The 20802-nt window shown below is 43.9% G+C and overlaps 1 protein-coding gene across 5 annotated transcripts in view; it reads right to left on the reverse strand.

The window, feature by feature from the left end:
* Positions 1–9307: 9307 nt before the first annotated feature.
* Positions 9308–20802, reverse strand: part of MAGI2 (membrane associated guanylate kinase, WW and PDZ domain containing 2) — a 674980-nt gene continuing 663485 nt past the window's right edge. For 4 of the 5 annotated variants that reach the window (XM_026046375.1, XM_026046373.1, XM_026046374.1 and 1 more), the window contains one exon: positions 9308–11171. In XM_026046375.1, the coding sequence (XP_025902160.1) occupies positions 10372–11171 (800 nt within the window). In that variant the 3' untranslated portion in view covers positions 9308–10371. The remainder of the gene's footprint in view (positions 11172–20802) is intronic. The other variant, XM_026046376.1, reaches the window with a different exon arrangement.

A 20802-nucleotide genomic window follows, 5' to 3' on the forward strand; every position in this document is an offset into this window, starting at 1 on the left:
ACCATATTGCGTAAATGTTTCCAGGGAATGAGGACTTATGTTCAATCTACTAGCTGTGAATCTGAATTAATCTCAGTGCTGCCGTTCCACTGTGTCAAGGTGGAAACTTCAATCACCCGCACGCCCATGTGGACATACACACATACACTGCTCTTAAAAATCCCCATTTCCTTAAGCCAGTGACATTGTCCAAGATGATGCTGTGGAGGTGACTGGTGTATTGCAGACAGTGACACATCAGAGAGTGGTGCTCCTTCTCTACTGGAGAAGGACCCACAGCAGATGTGCAGCAGTGGACAGCAATGCACATCATGTGCAGAGTCCTCAACCAAGGGATGATAGTGCTGGAAAAACACTTCCTCTCTATACTTCCATTGAGCCTGTTTTTGCCAACTGTCTTTTTTTGTCCTCTTGCTACCTTATAGTTTTCATGCCATATGGGAAGTTTCATGCACCAACTACATTCTTCACTGTGCCCTAGAGATGATTCTTCCCGGTTTGGGGATTGCATTCCTTTTGGGAGCACTAATCGATTGCTTGTGTGTGACATAACCTGGCTGTAAGCTTGTGTGTAACCTTGGGACAAGCKGGTGTCATCTTGTGTCTGTACTCACAAGGCTGCTGCTATCACCCTACGCTTGTGCTCTCTCAGGGGTCCCGGCTGCACCCATCAATTACTGAAACCCTATATTGATTCAGGCCATGTTGCTTCGACGGTGATGCACCAGGAAACAGTCCACTGTAATGCTGTGGAAACAGAACTCAAAAAAAAAAGTCTCTTCCAAAGTGGAACAGCTCATTAAAAAAGGCATTGCATAACGAACACCAAGAGTTGAGGGTAGAAATCTTATTGGTTGAAAAGGACTTATTTCTGTGAAGTTGACCTCAGTGTGAGGCAGAGCAGATATCAGCTTGGGGGTGGTATCTATTTCTTCTCTGCTGAAAATTCAAGAGTTTGAGTGCTTTTTTATATCTTCTTTTTCATACTATTTTTTATGAATTTCTGTATCGTAATTTTCTTTGCTGTTTATGGATCTATATCCACTGGGTCCTTAGGTTGTAGGTCAGCCTGTGCAACTGTGCTTCTGTGACTGGAATTCTTAAAACTTAGTGGGTGTTTTTTTCCCTCTTTTGTATCAGCTTTTTGCTGCAATTTCATGCCTTGATTCCATCTGACATAAAATGTCTGGTGGTTACCTAAGGTCACATACATAAAAATAATTTACAATACTTTGTGTGTTTAAATTGGTGTGATATGAATTAATCATAGGAATGCTGTGACTATATACATATTATTTATGCCTTACAGGACAACATTTTCTTTTAATGTATTATCATCTTTATTATACTGGTGAATCACTTCTCTTCTGAAAGACCTCAGTAGAAAATGTGATTGTATTTTCTAGTTAGGCTTACTGCTAAAGCTCAGGAGATCAACGCCGAGTTAGAAAGTCAGTTTTCTCTTACCTATAAATACTTGCTTATTTATATGGAATAGAAGAGCTTCAGTAGAGCTATGCCAGAAAATCCAGTAGCTGTGACTGCAATGGGAAAGGAGAGTCAAAGTTTAATTTTTTTTCAGGRTTGATTTGATCTCTCTTGTGATTTCATGTATACCGAGTAAGTGCCTCAAATTACTGGGCAGATGAAAGGCTTCTGTCTTAATATTTTGCATGGATAAGAAGCCCAGGCCTTGGTGCCTGGTTGCAGGGATGTCTGCGTTGGATGTCAGCACTGTGGGAATGGTCCTGCCTTGCTCATGTCCCACCTTCACCTTCCTCTGYGCTTTAAGGTTCTTCTTGCCTGAGGACAAGTCATGAGCATGGAGTTGTGTTGGGGACCTGTTCTGGCAGGGCACAGACTGCAGCACTGGAAAGTTCCTATTCTATGCTCTGGAACAGGAGGGTGCTCTGCATCCACCCTCGTGGAGGTGGCTCCCAAACTGAGGTGGCCATGAGGAGCTGGCATGAGGTGGCCAGGAGGGTGAAAGAGACGTCCTTTTGGGGCCGTTTCAGAGGCTCCCTGTCCTCTTGTCTGGTCTCTGAGCTCAGCAGGTCATGCAGCTCCCAAGCAGCTGTATCCCGAGCTGTGCTGCCGTGGAGCAGGACCGAACGGCCTGGGTGACCTGTCCCTGCACAGGGAAGAGCTTCAGGGTCTAAGGCTTTTCAGCTGCTCAGATTAAAAYACCAGCCCTACCTCTGAGACCTGCGATCTCCTGTGCTTTGAGACTTGTATTTCTGCCATCAACTTCCCCTTGCCCGTCCCTGCTTCCTTTCCACCATTTTATTGCTTTTTCTGTCTGTGTTTTGACTTAGAAAAGGCCTGTTTCAGCTGTCCAAAGCACCACTGCTGGGAGGCTACAGTCAGAGGAGCGGTCAACAGCACGGGCTTAAACAGCCCAGCAGCAAGTCTGCCGCGGGCTGCGCTTGCCACTGAGATCACACTTCGTGTTTGCCTCTTTCCAGCAATGAGACCGAGAGTAAGAGTCAGCACCAGAAACAGTGATTTTTTCTCCTTCTTTCAGATATGTGTGTGTGCCTCTGTGGTGTTTTCCAGGGCACAGGCTGGGCTCCCAGAGCGTGAGCAGCCATCCGCTTCTGCTAACTACTTTTTCCCCTTCCCCACAAAGCACCTCCAATTATTTTTATATCATATAAAAACTGGCCATGGATGGGCTGGCTCCTCAGTGCCCCATGGCTCTTCCTGGATACAAGGGAAGGGAATTAGCAAAGCCATTAAGATTAGGGGGCACTTAAAACTTCATATTACACTAAGCATCCTTTTGTTTCTCTGACTGTGATTTTAACATAAGCTACAAAGAAAGATTCCTGTCCACCRTTCTCAGGCTGCAGTGGCTGAGTGCCAGTGCAATTGCTGCTGCTGTGCAGCTCTTGTACAGCTCATACCACTCTGTCTTGCAGGACCCTGCACTTGTCCTTGTTGACCCTCACGAGGTTCCTCTCTGCCCAACTCTCCAGCCTGTCCAGGTCCCTCTGGATRGCAGCACAGCCCTCCGGAGTGTCGGCCACTCCACCCAGCTTGGTGTCATCTGCAAACTTGCTCAGGGTGCATTCCGTGCCCTCGTCCAGGTCATTGAGGAACAAGCGGAACAGCACCGGGCCCAGCACTGACCCCTGCGGGACACCACTGGCCACTGGCCTCCAACTGGACTCGGCCCCATTTATCACGACACTGAGCTCTGCCATCCAGCCAGTTCTCAATCTGCCTCACTGTCCTCTCATCTAACCCACACTTCCTGGGCTTCYTGAGGTTCCCCAGATTTGCTCCCCTTGGACCTCAGTGGCTCTATGAGCAAGGTGGTGGTCCTGCACAGTAGAGCTTGAACATCAAGGTGGTAAGCTCTGACTAAGAGCAAACAGCGAGTGCTCTGATGGCAGCCCACACTGACCCCTCTGACAGCTCCAGGCCACACTGATCCCTCCGACAGCTCCAGCCCACACTGACCCCTCCGACAGCTCCAGGCCACACTGACTCCTCCGACAGCTCCAGGCCACACTGATCCCTCCGACAGCTCCAGGCCACACTGACTCCTCTGACAGCTCCAGGCCACACTGACTCCTCCAACAGCTCCAGGCCCATCGCTTGGGTCCTTGCTGGTATCTTGCTGCACCTTGTGAAGCCCTGCTGGGCGCTGCAGCACCATGCAGATCTCATAAAGCTGGAGAGATGAGCTGTTGCTAGGTCTGCCCATGGAAGCGCCTTGTGCTGTGGCCTCCACCTCTGCCTGGGCCATGGAGATGCCCTGAGCAGCGGCTGTGAAATACAAGTGGGGCTGAAGTTACGAGTAGTTGTTACCTAATTTGTAAGACAGTTTAACAATCAGCCTTAGAAAAAAAAAGTGGTAACAATTGACTCTTTTGCATTTATTTTAAAGTCAGGGAGATGTTAATGCAGYGAAAATGCAATGGACCTTTAAAATCATTAGGACATACTTGCTAAACTAAGGGGACCAAGGGTATGGAGGGATCAATTTGGGCTGTATTTGCATTTGAATGCCAGCATGAATAAAAAAGTTCAATATAAAGGAAAAAGAAAGGGGAGGAGAAGAGAGAGAGAAATTATATGGAGGTTGCTGGGGAATCAGCCCACAGGGAAGGAGGCTGCTGATCCTCCAGAGCTCTTCATATGCAGAGCCTGTGGTAGGAAGGCAGCGCTCCTGGTTTTCTGAAGTGTGAGGAACAGCTCGTAGGTTGGSATGCTCAGGCAGGGCAGCAATACTGCTCAAGCTGCTCTCCCTGGGGAATAGCACCTCAGTGTAGATCAGCGAATATTGAAAAAAAATGAAAATCAATCAGCAGCCTGGGATCTACCCCAAAACAGCATCTGGGGATTTGTGGGGCTGCCTGAGGGAGCTGTGTGTCCTGCTGCACCCAGCAAAATGTCACTCCGGATGTGTCCTCACTGCACAGCACCCCGCAAAGCGGCACCACGCCGGGGCACGGAGGCAGGGCTCCTTTGGGAGCGATACGCGCGCCTATTTGTGCTGTGCGACTTGCACGACTTGCAGGTCCTCAGGACCTCATGCTCTGCAGTGCTCCCTGCTGCCTGACGCGCTGGCGTTTTAAAACCTTTTGGTGCGCGCGAACTGCTAATTGGGGTAGGTGTTTAGTACAGGGGAGCCCTGTGCAAGGAAAGGCTTGATTGTTCTGCAGAATTAGGTGGACAGCTACTTCAGTGAGGCTCTTTGTGCTTGCTAGTTTGGAGGCAGGTGAACAATTTTTCAGGCTTATAGACTACAATAATATTCTTTTTTTTTTTTTTTACGTTTTAGTTGAATCTCTTATCCTACTTATTTATTCATTTGGGAAAGCACAAGCACCAAAATTCATKAACTTCATGCATATGCATGACTGGAAACTTCAGTGCAGCGAGCAAATCTGCTGCGGGCAGGTGCCAGTGAGGGCTCTTTTGGGCTGGTTTTGTTGCTTTTTGCTACTTTGGAGCAAAGAGCAATGCAGAAACACTGGTTAAAAACGAGTGTGTGTGTGGTGTTGGGAAAGCAGTGCAAAAACCCCGGCAAAACTGGCTCCTCAGGCAGCATCACCCTCATTTCCCAGGRGCACAGGGGGAGCCGGCGGCAGCTCCGTGGCCTCCGTCCTGTGGGAGCCACCGCTCCGCAGCCGCTGCTCCTTCCCACAGCCCGCGGCTCCYGTGCTGGTCGGCAGCGAGAAGCCCCCTCGTTTCCCCTTCTTTCAGACTCCCCTTTCAAACACTTGGAGCAATTCATCTGTGTGCGGCAGGGCCGCAGCTCCCTGGATCTGTCTGCACCTTTTGGGTGTTTTTTCCTGGCACAGACAGCCCAGACCAGACATGGACTTAAGGGAAYGGGAGGTAAAGGTGTTGCTGTCAGCCTGTGACTGCGTATTTGATGGCCAGTGTCCCCCCAGCTGTTTAAAAGAGATATATTTGTACCTCRCAAGCACAACTTTCTGTATCGATTAATTGCAATGCCCAAGTGACTTATTGCCGTGGAGGCGGTAAAGGCAGGAGAGGACGGAACATCATTTTTACATGGGTCATAACTCAGAGGAATTGCCTATGTTACTGTGTCTTGATGATATATTTGCTAAAGATCACTCTGAGTTTAGGTAACGGCCATAGAGATAAATGTGAGATCATGTCATTGCTGTTAGATAGACCATAATAAATACCCTTGAGCAAAAAGGCCAGATTCGGAGTGTCTGTGCAAGCGCCTGGCTCCAGGAGGGTCCATGCAGGGTCTGTAGGACTCCATTTGAGCCATGGGAAGAGCCTCCAGAGGACAGCTCAGTCCTGTGCATTCACCAGGGAGAGGGTCTGGGTTTTGGAGGTGTTAGTGTCCTCTGATGGACACCCTCTGTCCAGATTGTGCTCATGAACACCCATCTCTGTTCAGGTGGTGCTGGATTTTCCTTCAGGAATATATGCTCTTTGGAAAAACTTTCTATGACAGTCATGAAGATGAAGGTGTTGCTTGGCTCTGATGTGACTTCCCAGCCTTGGGGAACCTTGAGACCAACAGATTGGGGAGGGAGTCATGGCAGTTCTCCACAAGTTCGGGATCAGATATGAAACCAGGCAACCTGAGCTGCCTGTGTGGCATTTTTAGCAACAATTATGGAAAAGATCCTAGGAGTTAGGGGGATGTAAGAAAATAAGGAGACTTATAAAAGTGGACTCTCATCCCCGGGAAAGTCCAAAGCCCTCTCCAACTTTGAACTCCACGACAAGGACCAAGACCCTCTTCCCCTTCACACCACTGCTTCCCTAGGAGCACAGAGAAGCAYGGAGGACAGGTTGCCCCTTAGCTGAGGTGTCCATACTTGGTATCCACCCTGTAGCTCTAGCCTTGGGTTKCTACCACAACCTTGGTGCACAGAGGGAGCACCGTGGATGAGACACAACTGTGCCTGAAGCTCTGCCTCCCCAAATGCCGTTTTAGAATGAGTCTGGAAACTTCCAGTAGGGATCGTAGCACGTTTCAGCCCCAAGAAACAGCCTGAACGCTTGCTCATTATCAGTGCAGACATTCAGCTATAACAGCATTGAAGATGACAGCGCTAGTCTTACTTGCAAAGCAGAGCTACTGGCAGCACGTGGGGCCAGTTTGTCTAATCAGTCACTGCTGCTGGTTTCCCTATAGCAGGAGGCCAAAGGCAGATGATGGACCCGACTTCAAGGCATGTCTCTATATTTACATGACACGCAGGAGTAAATTAATGACTTGGCAAGTGCAAGCAACTGCTCAGAGGTGTATAACAGGGAACTGCTGATATATGTRGGACAGGGGCTGAGCTAGTCGTAAGTGATGTCAGCTGGTGAGAAATGGCCAAACAGAGAGAGGAAAAACAGAAAGACAAAGTTCAGAGGGAAAAATAAGAGAATTAAAGCACCGATCCACGCAAAGACAGTCTGAAAAAGGTATGTAAGAGAAAGGATTAAGAACAGAACTGCTGTGAAAGAAAAGGTAAAATTCAGGACAGACTTGATGATGGTGCGGAGGGTAGCTGGGATGTAGAGGAGTCGAAACTTGCAGAGCAAACGTTCACTAGAGCTGGTGCAAATCAGGCTGAAGCAGATGAGTGAAGATGAGAAACGTGACGAAGAGGGCAGGCTGCCCATCGGGTGGAAGCTGACCACAAACAGCCATACTTAGAGCTCAAAGCAGCCCAGGCTATCTTACTATGCCCATGCTGTCCAAAGGGGAAAGGACATGTTGTTAATATAATAGAAAAGATTGGACTGGGCAGAGTGATGTAGTGGTGAGGTCACACTGCTTCAGCACTCTTTGCAGTGATACGACTGGGCTAGTATCAGGCCTGTCCATGGATTTCTGGCCATAGAAGTGGTAGCAATTCGAAAGACAGCACCTGTTTTTGGAGTATTAGCAACATTTCAGATTTATCTTTATTGCAATGAAGACCAACGCCACTAGTTCTCCGGCTGGAGTTGTTCTTGAGCAATGTCCATCTGGTGAAAAATGAGGTTTTGTGGAAACTGACACCATGTCTGAAGGCAGACTTAATTTTTTTTTAAATAAAACCTTTTTTAATGAAAAAAAAAGAGATTTATTTAAAAAAATGTCAAAATTGTGTGAAAAATGCTAGTGGCTTTCCAGCCAGCACAGTTAACTCTGTCTGCAAAGGGGAGGCTGAAGGTAATGAGGTCTTTGCCACCGTGTTCAATGAGAGATGAATTAGACCCCAAAGCAGGCCGTCYGGTTACAAACACTCTGACATCCTCCTGATGCTTTCTGAGGCATTGTTTCTGTGAGCTAAATTGGAAATCAAATGATTCCCCCTTCACTCAGCTTGTAAACAAGCCTCTCGATGACCTGAGCTGCCAAATTCCCTTCTGTACCTATCGTGTATGCACAGAATTTGTCCTCCAGGCCAGTGTGCCTGGCCGCCCTGCCTTCCTGTAGTTCATCATCCTGGAAGGAAAACAAAAGTTCAGTCTTCTTAACCAAAAGATGATTTCTTGGCACCTTCATAGCTTCATACACCTTACCTTGACTCTACAGAATTCATATGACTACCTAAATGCCAATTCATAAAAACTAATCTTYTTTGGAGTAAGACATCAAAATGGAGCTTTCTCTTTCCTTAATGTAGCATGCAAATAGTTATTTCTTAGCACAGACTATATACAATTGGAAAAAAAAAGATTTTTGGATATATATTTTATTTGACAGTGGTTTAGAATATCATACAGTAAACAAGATTTCTGTAAAAGTTAATTTATCCATAGTGGTGCGTTTCATAAAAATAGTTGCTCACTTACAGCCTTTCTGTGACTATTAATACATGGAATTATATTTATAGAGATAGAGCTGTACAGGGTAAATTCACAGCTAACACTACACAGAAATATTATTTGGAATGGGATTTAGATGATGTGCTGTCTTCACAGGTTATCGATTACAGCCGCATAAAGCAATTACTGCACAAGGAGTAGCTGTGAACTGTGCAAATTAGAGTTTATGCAAGCATAATCTCAACTGTTTTTTCAGATTTCAATGTTTGCTTTCTTTATACATAAAAATAAGGTACTGGGACGTGCATCTAMACTACAGAAGCATTGTCCAAAATCAGATTCAATAAATTAATGGCAAATTATACTCGATTCTAGTTCAGGGGATAAAGATTTTTTTTTTTTTCATTAAATAAGATTTTTGTAAACAGCTACATGGACTTGTGCTTTTTTAGAAATTATAAATGGAGCTTTTCATTAAAAAAAAATATTTGAAAGCTGCAAAATCCTTTACTTGAGGCTTTTCAAATAATTGGACAGGAAGAAACATGCCTACAAATTTCTCAGTCCAGTGCAATGTTTGAGACATACAGTAATGTGCAAATTTCTTGGAACGAAGCCAATCTCAATCTAATTTTTGAGCAGAGCATATGAAGAACTAAGATTGCTAGAGCACAATATTTTGAAATATGGATTTTTGACAGTACTTTAGCTTTATTTATTTATTTTATTTTTTAGATTATCAATGTATTATTGCCCAGGATTTTGTTTTAATATCGACGGACAAAGAAGCATATGCACACCTACACATACACACAGGCATCTTTTAGAAACAGGATGACTGACTGACTGACCTGGGAATTATTTCCTGTGAAGGCAGACTGGAATGTTTACCTGGCACTTAAGGCTTGAAATTCAAAACAGACAAGCAAGAAAGATGAAAATAAAAAACACCAAAATAAAATAAAAATATTRAGAAATAAAAAGAGATGGAGATAAGGAAGAAATGCTAAAACGGGAACCATTTTGCAAAATTTACTGAATGAGGACACCAAACACTGTATTTCAGAAACCAGTCTAATTAGTGTTAACGTGTGCCTTAGAGGCGCCTGCTCTGCGAGACCGAGGGAAGGGGATGCAGAAGTACCCGAACGAAACACAGAKGGGTGTGAAACATAGCACTGTTGATAGGTGGTGACGCTGTCATTTTCTGCAGGAGGGAAAGGCCTTTCCTTAAGGAAACTGCAGCTTTTTCTCTTCAGCAACCTTCCTTTCGCTGTAAGGGCCTTGCACGTGTCGGCATTTGAGCCTGACCAGTGGGTTGGCGTGCGGCCCAGCGCTGCTCGGGGAACCTGTAGTAAATTGCTCTTCGGAATAATTTGCAAATACAACTCCACCCTAACTCCTTTCCAATGTACAGAAATATGGTTTGTTCACAAAAATGGCAGTAGAAATGGGATCACAGAAACTAATCCACTGGATTCCCAACGCCTCCCGTAGCTCCCAGTGACCTACGCTACTGGGTATCATGTGGACTATCTCAAAGTGTTAACAGTGGAGACATGTCATGGGTGTACAGTTCCAAATGCTTCAAAGAAACCCTTTAACCCCTGTCTAGATATGTTGAGAACAATTTATTTACAACATTTTAGCTCCATGAAAAGATCCTTTCTCGATTTCAGCTTGCTCCGTGCAGTTTTATTTAAGGCGATGTTCCAGTTTGTGATTGCTCTAACTTGTTCCAGTTTCTTGATATAAAGTTTGAATGAAATCCAAGTCCTTCATGCAGTGGAAAAAAATGCTAAAGCTACACTGCACTATCCTTCTCTGATGTACTGTCCTTCATTTTTGTTTTGGTTTCTTCCATAGCTGCCAAAGTCCCTAAAATGGAACTGGGACTTTAGGGTCGATTTTAAATCTCCGTGTTGACTATATGCTTTTGAACTTATTAGATACTGTGCACATTGTCATGGAATTACACACTAATGTTYTCATTCCTCAATGCTTTGTGTATATGTGTGATAGTTAAAAATAAATTAAAATAAATCAATGTGAGACAAAAACTAAGAAGAATGTTCTGCGTCAATCTGAGACAGTTAGAGGGCAACAGTCCCTGGTTTATCTGCTCATGGCAGAAGTACCAGACTTCAGAACGCTAGGTAGCTTGTCAGAGCCAGGGATTTTCCATGGTCCTGGGGAGACAGTTGCCTTTCGAACTGTGGTGTTGGTGCTGCGCGCGTTGATGGAGTGGAGATGTCCCTTCCTGGGGAACTCGCTGGGTTTCCCGTCAGGGTCCCTCTGGCTGTGGTCCGTATCGTTTCCAGGCGAGCTGCAGCGGTTGCTACCATACGTCTTGGCAGCACCTGTGTCGAGCCTGACGTGGTCAGATGCTGCAGCTGACTTCTTCTCACTGGTATTTCCGGATTTGTGATCTTCCTGTTTGCTGAGAGATCCTCCTCTCTTGCTATCCGGCTTCCTCAGCCTCCCAAACCGTTCATCACTGGTTCCAGCACACACGTGCTCTCTTGCGCCCGCCTCGATCATACCGCTTTGTCCCACCGCTTTGCTTTCCGAGGTGGGCCTGCCACCATCAGTGGTCTTATTTTTGCCTTCCGCATATCCTTTCCAAGAAGCCTCTTCATGCTTTGACCTGTCTACCTTCTTAGGACTTGCTGACCTTTCTCTTTGCTCTCCTAACCTTTTCTTTTTGTGACCGTTCACCGAAAGCTCCTTTGGTTTTCTTACATCGTGTTCCCTCTTGATATCCCATGTTGGCTCCGGGCTTATCTGGTGAGAAGGGTCAGAGGGTGGGGCTATATGTGATGAAGATAATGGTGAGATTATGTCGTCGAGGGAAAGAGCTACTTCCGGCAGACCTGGGGAGGTGGCAGAGGGAGCACTCCAGGCGTTTGGTTCGTCTGTTGCAACGACAAGGAGAAGGGAGTTAGCGGGCGCGCGACGTCCCACGGGACCGTGGCACATGCACCTCCACCCGAGCCACAGCCAGACCCAAAACTCCCGCGGGACCTAAACGCGGCAGCCTGGAGCGAGGTGATACTCCCAGGGGAGCCGAGGTGGGGGAAAACAAAAACACCGTCCTCCCCTCCCGCCAAAAAAACGTGTTCGGGAGAAGCCAGAGCTGCACAACTAGTGCTGGAATCCTCCATCTTTTTCTCAAACAGATTCTGGTTTTCTCTGTTTATGTTAAAATTACTGTTAAAATAATAAAGACACGTCCTCTCAAAATCAAATTCCCTCTTTTGTAGCTGTATAATGAATTTCTTAGCCAGGCTATGTCCGCGCTCTCTCTGAGGACAAATGAGAAGGCCTTTCTGCCATCCACTAAATATGTCCCTACAAAAACATACAGTAATTGACAAGAATTTGTAGCTCAGATAAGGTCATCACTGAATTCTKGATCACGCTTTTTTTCTGAACAGATGTAATATTGCTGTGTTTATGGCCTCACAACTCTTGCCAAGTACTTACAGAGCCCTGACTTTATATATACAACACGATGCAGCCCCAAATGTCTCGCCTCTGCACTTTGAATATCTCCTTGCTACTGAGCTCCAGCAGAATATGGTTGAATTGTGCTGATCTTGTTTAATTTATCTAAATAGGCACCTCCTTTGCTGAGTTGTGACGATTTTCCCAATCCACTGGTGAAAAACAGAATATTCTGTGGTGGTCCCCAAATGCCTCTGCCTCTCATGTCCATTTCTTTTGATTAACATGCAGGCAGGCAACGAATTCATCATGACTAATGACAGCTCGGCTCCTATCCCTACTCGCTCTGCTTTGAGGTTAGCGAAATCATTGAACTTGGCTAATGTCATTCCCTATTTAGCACCACTGCACGGCTCTGAACGGCATGAGCAATAATCTGTCAGAGATGAAGGACCGGCTCCGGGATCCATGGAAACGAGGTGGAACCAGTGGCAAGAGCCGCATATTTCAGGGGGAGGAAAATATAACCTTCTAGCTGGAAGGCAAACGTGGGCACCTGCGGGTCAGTACCAGAATCCCTCACTGATGTGAACCGCCCTTTAAAAGCCACAGCTATTTTTCTGAGAGAAATGGCCACTTTCAAATTATCATGAGGATGCACATTAYCTTGAAAAGCAAAATGGGTTTTGCTCCCTAGCCTGGGAGCTGCAGCTTGTTTGACTGAGACGGCACACTTAAGTAAATAGCTTGATTGAGTGATTTGCTGTTTTGCGGATAAAAATAGGACAGACAATAGTGAGGTGGGTGACGCAAGAGAAGGGAGCAGCACGGTTAGCTGAAGAGCTATTTATTTTCCCAGATGGTGTTTGTCATATGCTTCTGCATAATGAGCATATGTGTGGAAAGGATTAGCATTTGAGAGCAGAGAAAGTACAAGTTCTGGTTAAGACTTGAGCTCAGAATCTAAATGGGGCTGAGGGTCTCAACTGCATTTTATTTTTTTTTWWAAATCACACTTTCTTAGCCTCCAGTTAAGGCTGAGTAATGGACCATCTGCTCCCTGCTTGGCACTTGAGCAAGAAAGCATAAAAGGAGGGYTCATGTGTGCAGAGTTATCAGCTCTTATGAGCTTGCCTGTAAGAAAGCGTTTGCTCCCATCGGCTTCTCCTTGAATTTTGCTCTGCAGTGCTACACCGCCCTGGTGCAGCAGCACTGGTGGTGGGTAGCAGAACAGCCCCTGCCTGGTTGGAGGCTGCTCTTTAGGGCTGCAGTCCCYGAGGCCTTGTGTTGGTTAGCATGCCAAGCAGTGGTCATTCCTTGGGTCCAAGCCATTTCTGCCTGATTTTGAGGGGGGAATCTGTGTGACTGTGCCTTTTGTGCACTGCTGAGGCACCTGAGCTAGGCTGGCCAATGCATTTGGCTTAATTACAGCCTTTCTTTCCCAGTTGCCCRTGAGATGGTGTTTTCCAGAGAGCAGCAGTGAGTGGCCATGGGGCCATCATCAGGTCTCCTGCAAGGCTCTGAGAGCATTTGGAGTTACAAAGACAGCTCCTCACTTTGGGAAGTATCAGCTGCATCCCAGTAAAAGTATTAGAGAGCCTGGAGCAGCAAGATGCTCTCAGGTAAGGAGATTGCCTGYGTACAAAGTATGTACAATGTATGTACAAAGTGGGCCACCCTGCTGAAATCAACCGTCTCATGTCCATGTGGGAGGAGGACAAGTCAAGGCTGCCATTCAAAAACAGGGTGGCAAACCCTGCTCGCTGCTCCTCCGGGGCACCCAGGACCACATCCCGCTGTTCAGGGGACACTCAGGTGCAATTCTATAAACTAGCTGATCTATATCTAGAATGTGGAACACACAATACTATAGACATTATCTGATTTTCTTCCCACTCCCACAAAAAGCCTCCTTCTTGCTGGGGCAGTATCTATGCAAGATGTAACTCCTGGGGCTGAGGGAAAACACTGCCAAGAAAAAAAATATCCCACACAATTGGTATTTTGTGGTAATAAACATCTTTTGTGTAAGGACTTGAGACCATTGAKTGTCTGGGAGCTTAAGCACTGTCAGTGGAGATGGAAACGAGCCCAGCCCAACCTGCTGCCTCTTCTAAATGAAAGGAAATTATGTAGAAAGTCATCCTTTGACCTCGGTAAATATTAATATCAACATGGCATTATTGTAATGTACCTGCCTAGTGAAGGGAATATTGATGTGAGGGTACTGAAACCTGCTTCCCCCAGTGTTTGAACATTATGGGGAAGTATCAAAATTGCCAGGGTAGAGCAAAGTGCAGTAATGCAAGTAATTTGTTGCTCAAAAGAAAAGCCATTTTAAGAGCTGTGTTCAAGCCACAAGGGTTCATTTGGGCTTGTTCAACCATCACTAAGATGATTGCTTTCCCACAGCAAATATAAACATGAGAAAAATGCATAATTTTACTCGTCAGAGCAACTACCCTAATGATTTCTCTCTCTGCTTGTTCTGAGGTCATAGCTACATTTTGGAGACGCTTATTAACATGTCTGAAACACTGATTTTTTTGCCTCAGTTTTTAAGCTCTGTGCAATACATATGGTAGTAAATGTGAACATTACCTACTTTAGTGTCTGCTAGCCTAAAGTAGCTTAAAACAGAGCTTAAAACACTGAACCAGAGACAGGGCAATATTTTCCCTTTCCCCCTTCCCTCTGGGAGGGACTGAAGACAGGGGCTGTTTACAGAGCATGAGCTGCTACTGCACAACACTGTACACAGGAGGGAAAGAGACCACATTTAGACAAAGCTACCGGACAGATTTCAGGAGGATGCGGAAAAAAAATGTATTTGACTTTGTCACTATGGGTATCACCTTGGCTACAGGAGAGCGGAGTCTTCAAAAGCACCCACCTCGCTGGGGGCTCGTAGCTGCCYTCCTGCCTTCTCTGATGGGAGAAAAGCTCCCTTGACCTATTAATTTACACAAGATAAATGAGCTRGAAGCTGCAGCATAATCTGTCACTGTGATGGCTTCTGATTTGGTGTAATTTAGTAGGTATTTTATGGGTGCCTTTTAGCTTTCATAATCTACTAGCACGCATGCTGGTGGCACTTGGTGGCACTTCCCTACCTAACGTGCATAAATGACTCATGTAGAGCTGCTTCACCCAACTGCCAGGCAAGGAGTAAATTGTTAACTGAGTAAGAGACACCACATCTGTAAGATCTCCAGCATGTAGCAGGACAAGTAAGGCATGAACACAGACATTGGGATGGGAGTAGTGACAAGGAGGAAACATCAGGCGTACAAGTCTTCTGCCTAAGGATTCTTTGTTTAAGGCAGAAGGGCAACAGATGTGAATTGTCTGCTTTGCTCTCTTGGTTTCATCAGGCTAGAAATGAGGGTGTTTTTATCATCTATCTCCTTGCTCCTCACTCAAAGCCTGCTCCTCTATCTGAATACAGTGCTTACTCACGGCTTGCTGGTGAAGTACCAGCCAAAAAGACTTCAGTTTTATGGTTAATCAAAAAAGAGAGGAGTGCCTGTCCATTCCTAGCATTGCCCGGGCACTACACCACAGGAAAGAGCTCAACATACTGATTTTTTTTTTAAATTGCTGCAATACTTATGTTTTCTTTGGAAGGTGCACATCAAAGGTACTGTCACAGCTATTCTTCCTCTGCTTATGGCTCTGCCAAGCTTCAGATTTGTTACTAGGCCCTCCTTTTGCATTGACATTTTAAATAGTTACTTAGTGGTGTATCAGGAACTTCGGGTTTCTCATTGGAGAAAATTAGCCATAATTTCTTTAATATTTAATAGTGTCATTAATAAAAGTGGCTCTCACATTTTATTACTTAAATAAAATCTCACTGTCTTTTCAATTTCCAAAGTATGTAAACAATGAACCCTACTTTTGATATATTTTATCTAGGAACATTTTCAGTAGTACAAGTTAAATATTCCCCGAAATGTCTCAGCAGCTCTTTTTGTATTYTCTCAAGATTACTTTCCTAGGGAATCAAAGAGTTTTTGACTAAATAAAAAATATGGTGCAATATTTTTTTCCTCACTTCTTTTTTTGTTTGAAATTCGGTACTGCCAGAAGGTGGCAAACAGCTCCTACAGATGTTGCTAATAAAGAAAACGGGACAAATTGTCCCCTGGGGAGTATCCAGTACCCAGTTCTGGTGGTGCTATCCCAGCAATGCAGTTGGCTCCTTCTCATTACAGCTTGACCTGCCTGTGATGTTCCTGATTGTGCTGGCCTCCTGCAGCTTGTCTTTAAAGCTCTTTAAGGAAGGATATTTCAGATATTTAAAGAATCTTTCATCCTGGAGCTGCTACAGCCCAGCTATTCAGCGCTCTTGTGAAGAAAATGAATCTGGGGGGTCGTGGTAGTTGGAAATGCTCTTGGTACCTTCTGTTCGGCTGTGAGCCCCATGCAGACGTGCTGTGATAACCCATCCTCTCGCTCTCCTGCCAGGCTCTCCAAGAAAGTCAGCAGCGATGGGAACTTTGTGTGTCTTGCATGCTGCTCAGAGTTTTGGTTGCAAACTTTTACAATGGTTTTAGCAAACATTTTCTCACAAATTACTCTTTGCTTGGCCTAAAAGAAGTCCACTCGCCTTCCACTGCTCTTATCCCTGTTGTAAATCCTCACTGCTAACCAACCTCTAAATGATTCRGGCAGTTTCTGCAGTGATACAATCCTTCATCTGGTCACTCGCCATGAGGGCATTTCCCCCTCAGCACTGCTCTTGTGATGCTTTCACTATAGTAACAGAGGTCTGTGGCTGCAAAATGTTGGTTTTAGGCACAAAAATGACATGTATGCCATATAAATTTACAAAAATAGATCTAGGTTATTATCAGTTATTCTGTCACAGAAGCTGTTTTCCYCTCCACATTTTTTCTTCTGTTTTTTTCCCCCTAATCTTATCCTTTACTTATATATTAAGGGGAAAATACTCAAAAATCTTACTTGGAAGAGATCTTTATGGAGTTCTGGATCACTCGACTCTCTCCAACAACATAAAACAGAACTTGCAACAATTCTCTACTCAGGACTAAGATAATTTTACCATTGTCTCAACAATACCATGAATAAAAAAAGGTATTTTTTTCTATGCAGAAAAATAATCCTTTAATCTACTGCAGAATGGCAGAAGGAAAAAAAATAWGAAAAGCCACACTAAAAACAGAATCTGTTTCAGATACTATTTAATTTACTAATAGTCATCTGGCTGTGAATCTTAATCAAGGCTGGATGACAATAAGTACAAAGTTTATCATTCACTGCAAGACCTGTTTTACCACTGTTCCCAGCAGATAGGGATTTAATAAACAGTCCTACCCATTAAATATTTAAGCAAATTATCATGACTGCCTTGAGTGGATAGGGTAAATTTGACTTTTCCTTGCATTAGCTTAATGCAGATGTTACAGGATTATTCACCAATACTGCAAGGAGCTGAAATAGAAAGCTGCAGTGGGTACCGTGTTTTTATCCTAAGCAGCAATCTCCTCAGCCCTGCATCAGCACTAAGTGCATGGACAGCCTGGCTGCTGGTCTTGAATGATGTTCCTCTTCCCACAAATTATCATTCACTGTGTGCAGTTTGGTAGCCTTTTTTAAATGCTGAGCATCCCACCTACCAGACCAGAGCTACTCAGGTCATAGGACTGCAGTCCTTCAGTCAAGAAGACCTTATTTTTTTTTCTGTAAGTTCAAGCAGTAGAAGAGAAGCTACAGAAACCTCAGTTTTTCTCCCAGAGCCTGGGTGAAGCCTGGGAAATCTATATTACAAGTTGCTGTATAATTAAAATAGATAATGGCTTTTTAATTAGTTTTTATTAATAGACTTATACCACATCATTGAATTATAAAAGGCGTTCATAAATATGTTAATAGAATGTGTGGTATTAATGAAAAACATGTTATATAGACTGAATAATTTAAGATGTAGATATTATGCACTTAATTAAACTTAAATATTGAGATTATTAATTATCACAGCTAAAATGAGTGCTAACAGTAGGTATCACATCCTGACTGGTTAATAAATAGATGTTATTATTATGGCTATGTTCATAATATGCAGGATGTAGTTAACAACTAATAAGTTCAGAGCATTTTGACTGTACACAAAACACTGCTAGGAAGGTTTCCTAAGCCAAGGCTGAGTGTTGACAGTTCTCATATATGCTATCAGCAGGATCATGAGCAATATATCTAATGTGGTTTATATGCTTCCCCGTTTACAAAACTCATGAATAACGATTCCAGTCCTGTCTACATTAGGAGTGAGCTGCAGCATAAGATGTGTCTTAAAAAGCTCTCTTTAGACTCTAGTGCAATGGATAGTGAAGCTGCAGAGCTGAGCCTGGCACCAGGCTCGCTGCTGGGTCTGTCTGTGGTCACCTCTGATATCCTGTGCAGGCAGAGGTAATTTTCTCTGAAAACTGTGCAATGAGTTGGAATTGAACGAATAAGTGAATGTAGAACTGTAATATTCAGCTCTTAATGAGTAAACACAAACTGCACAATATTAGAAAACCCAGATGTTTAAAATTCTGGGTTGCATATGCTTAGCTCTAGCTAAAGAAAATATAATAAGCTCTACGGTCACGTTTGTTGTACATCACTTGGAGAGTGACAGCTACCTCATGCTGTTAACATTTAAAATTGCATTTGATTTTCTGAGTTTTTTTTTTTTTCTCCCAAGCTAAGAATAAGGAGCTCCAAGAAATCCGAGAGAGGCCAAGAGCTCTCCTAACCCCTGGCTGCTGCCGGGCACGGAGCAGCAGCCTCTGTGAGAGGAGCTTCCCTTCTCCCCTCATGCCTGGTATATTTTTTTAAATCCCTCTCTATACGACCATTTAGACCCATCAAAGTTGACACGGCAATGATCAGAGTCGTAAGAGGCTCTGTTAGTTTAATTTAGGTATCATCGCACCGTATCTTTCACACAGCTTTTTTTATACAGCCTCACTGCTTGTAGTTGTGCTTTTATACAAATTCTTGTCCTTTGACAGTTGTACTTTTGTCCTTAAAATAGCTGAGTTTTGTTTCCGGATTATTTTAAGCGAGCTAAAAAGCAAGTGTTTTTGTACCTTGAAAACACAGATCACCTAAATTAATGCAAAGCTCCTGTATCCAGATTCAGCAGATAATTTTAGACAGGAAAATTTATCTGGAGGTACAGAGTTTAATGTTCTTGTTTACTTCAGGCCAGAGATGGACACAGCATTTTGGGGTCTTTCCACAGAGTATGAAGTTTAACCCCTCATGAATCACTATCTATTTACAAACGCAGCCAGAGGAGCTGCTCCCTGCAGAGAAATACATGCTGCTAGAGGCATCCTACACCCAGCTGAAGAGATGCATTTTAGATACCTTGAAGTTTATTAATTAGAGCAACTACTGCAAAACCTTCATTATGAGAATCAGTGGACCAGGCAGAGGGAATAATGAGTTGTGCTTCATACTGTTCATGTACATGTGTGGAGATGTGCAGGGGCAGGCTGACCCCACGCAGGAACATCACCAGTGCAGGGAGGCTAACGCTGACTGGGAACCTCCTCAGAACACACGGGGGGACCTGTGTCACCTCATGGATGAGGGATTTTAGGACATGGTGGGCTTCAATGGCAGGAGACTAGACACCATCAGAAAGTCCCCTTTTGGCTTGCATCCCAAGAAAATGGGCAAAGACACAGCAAGGGTCTCTGGGCACCATTTTTTCCCCATTTTTCTGGGTTGCAAGAAGGAAGAAAGTGGTGCTGTGGAGACCACGAGCGATGGTTTATCTTGCGTGCTTAACTTGTGATATCATGAACTGAAGTACAGACAACCACAGAGAAAAGGTTAGAAAAAGATCCGTGGGTGGGATTTTCCCCTTCTTTGGCTGTTAAGTCTGCTTGCCAGTTTACATGAATAAAACCAAGGATAATGTTTGTTCATCTATTTTAGTCACTGTAGTTCAACTGTAATTATCTACACTTTATACCATATTAGTAAATCTATTCTAGTATATTATGTAAAAATAATTAAGCCTTCATAATAAAAGAACTTGCTCAACAGCCTTATTATTAAATCTTTACTCAGAGCTGAGGACACAGTGCCAATTTGGGGATGGATTATAATGCAYGTGGATTAGTGAGGTTCTGCTTTAATAATAATACTGAATAGTCAACTATTTTACGGAATTCTAATCTTTAAAGTACTTTTCAAGTGTTAAATGATTGTCATAATACTCTCATGAATTATGGAATGCAAATATTACTATCCCCATTACATGGATGGGGAAGAGTGGGCTTAAGATTTCAGATGGACTGGTCAAGGTCACTGSGGGAGTTATGACAAAAGTAGCACTTAAGAGTAAGGAATGGACTCAGTATTTCTATTCAAAAAGTAAGGATACGGTATCTCTTCACTAGAAGCTCAAAAACAGTGTCCCAAATCTTTGAAAGTCTTCCTGTCTCTCTCTTTTTCAACACTGTGTTTTCTGTTTCTGTCTCAAGGGATACCTAGGTAAAGGTCAATATCTCTTATAAAACAAAAATTTGCATCTGAAAGTACATATACATACCCATGTATCCATCCACACATACACTGGGTTTCAGCAGAAACATGTTCTACTCTCTTTCCAGCTGCTTCATATTTATTAAATACTACGGATGTGTTTGTAAAATCAATTTTAATATTCAGTTTTGTCCTTGAAAAGTTTTTACCCAGAGTAATAAAGCAGCTAGAACCTTTGGGAGCTCACATCAAATTGCATGATGTTTTTAGACCAACTTTATTAATGTGTACTTATTTAGTTACTCCTCTTTATTTTTTTTTTTACACACCATAGGCTTCTGTGATTAAGTTGGTATTGCTAAAAATAAGGTGGTGGTATTGGAAATGCAGCATGAATATGAATGAATGTTCTTAGTTCCATCAAGGTGGTCACAGAAGGAAAGGGCACTTTTCCAAAATGACTATTGATTTTTGCTTTCACGTCAGATGAATGATTTAGGGGATAGTTCAAGTTCTGAATAACACTCAAATTCAGCTCTAGAGGCTTACAGAATGAGCATTAAAAATAGGATGAATTGGATTATCTGA

This window comes from Nothoprocta perdicaria, unplaced genomic scaffold (genome assembly GCF_003342845.1).
Source record: "Nothoprocta perdicaria isolate Ctin4 unplaced genomic scaffold, notPer1 scaffold_44, whole genome shotgun sequence".
Lineage (NCBI taxonomy): Eukaryota > Metazoa > Chordata > Aves > Tinamiformes > Tinamidae > Nothoprocta > Nothoprocta perdicaria.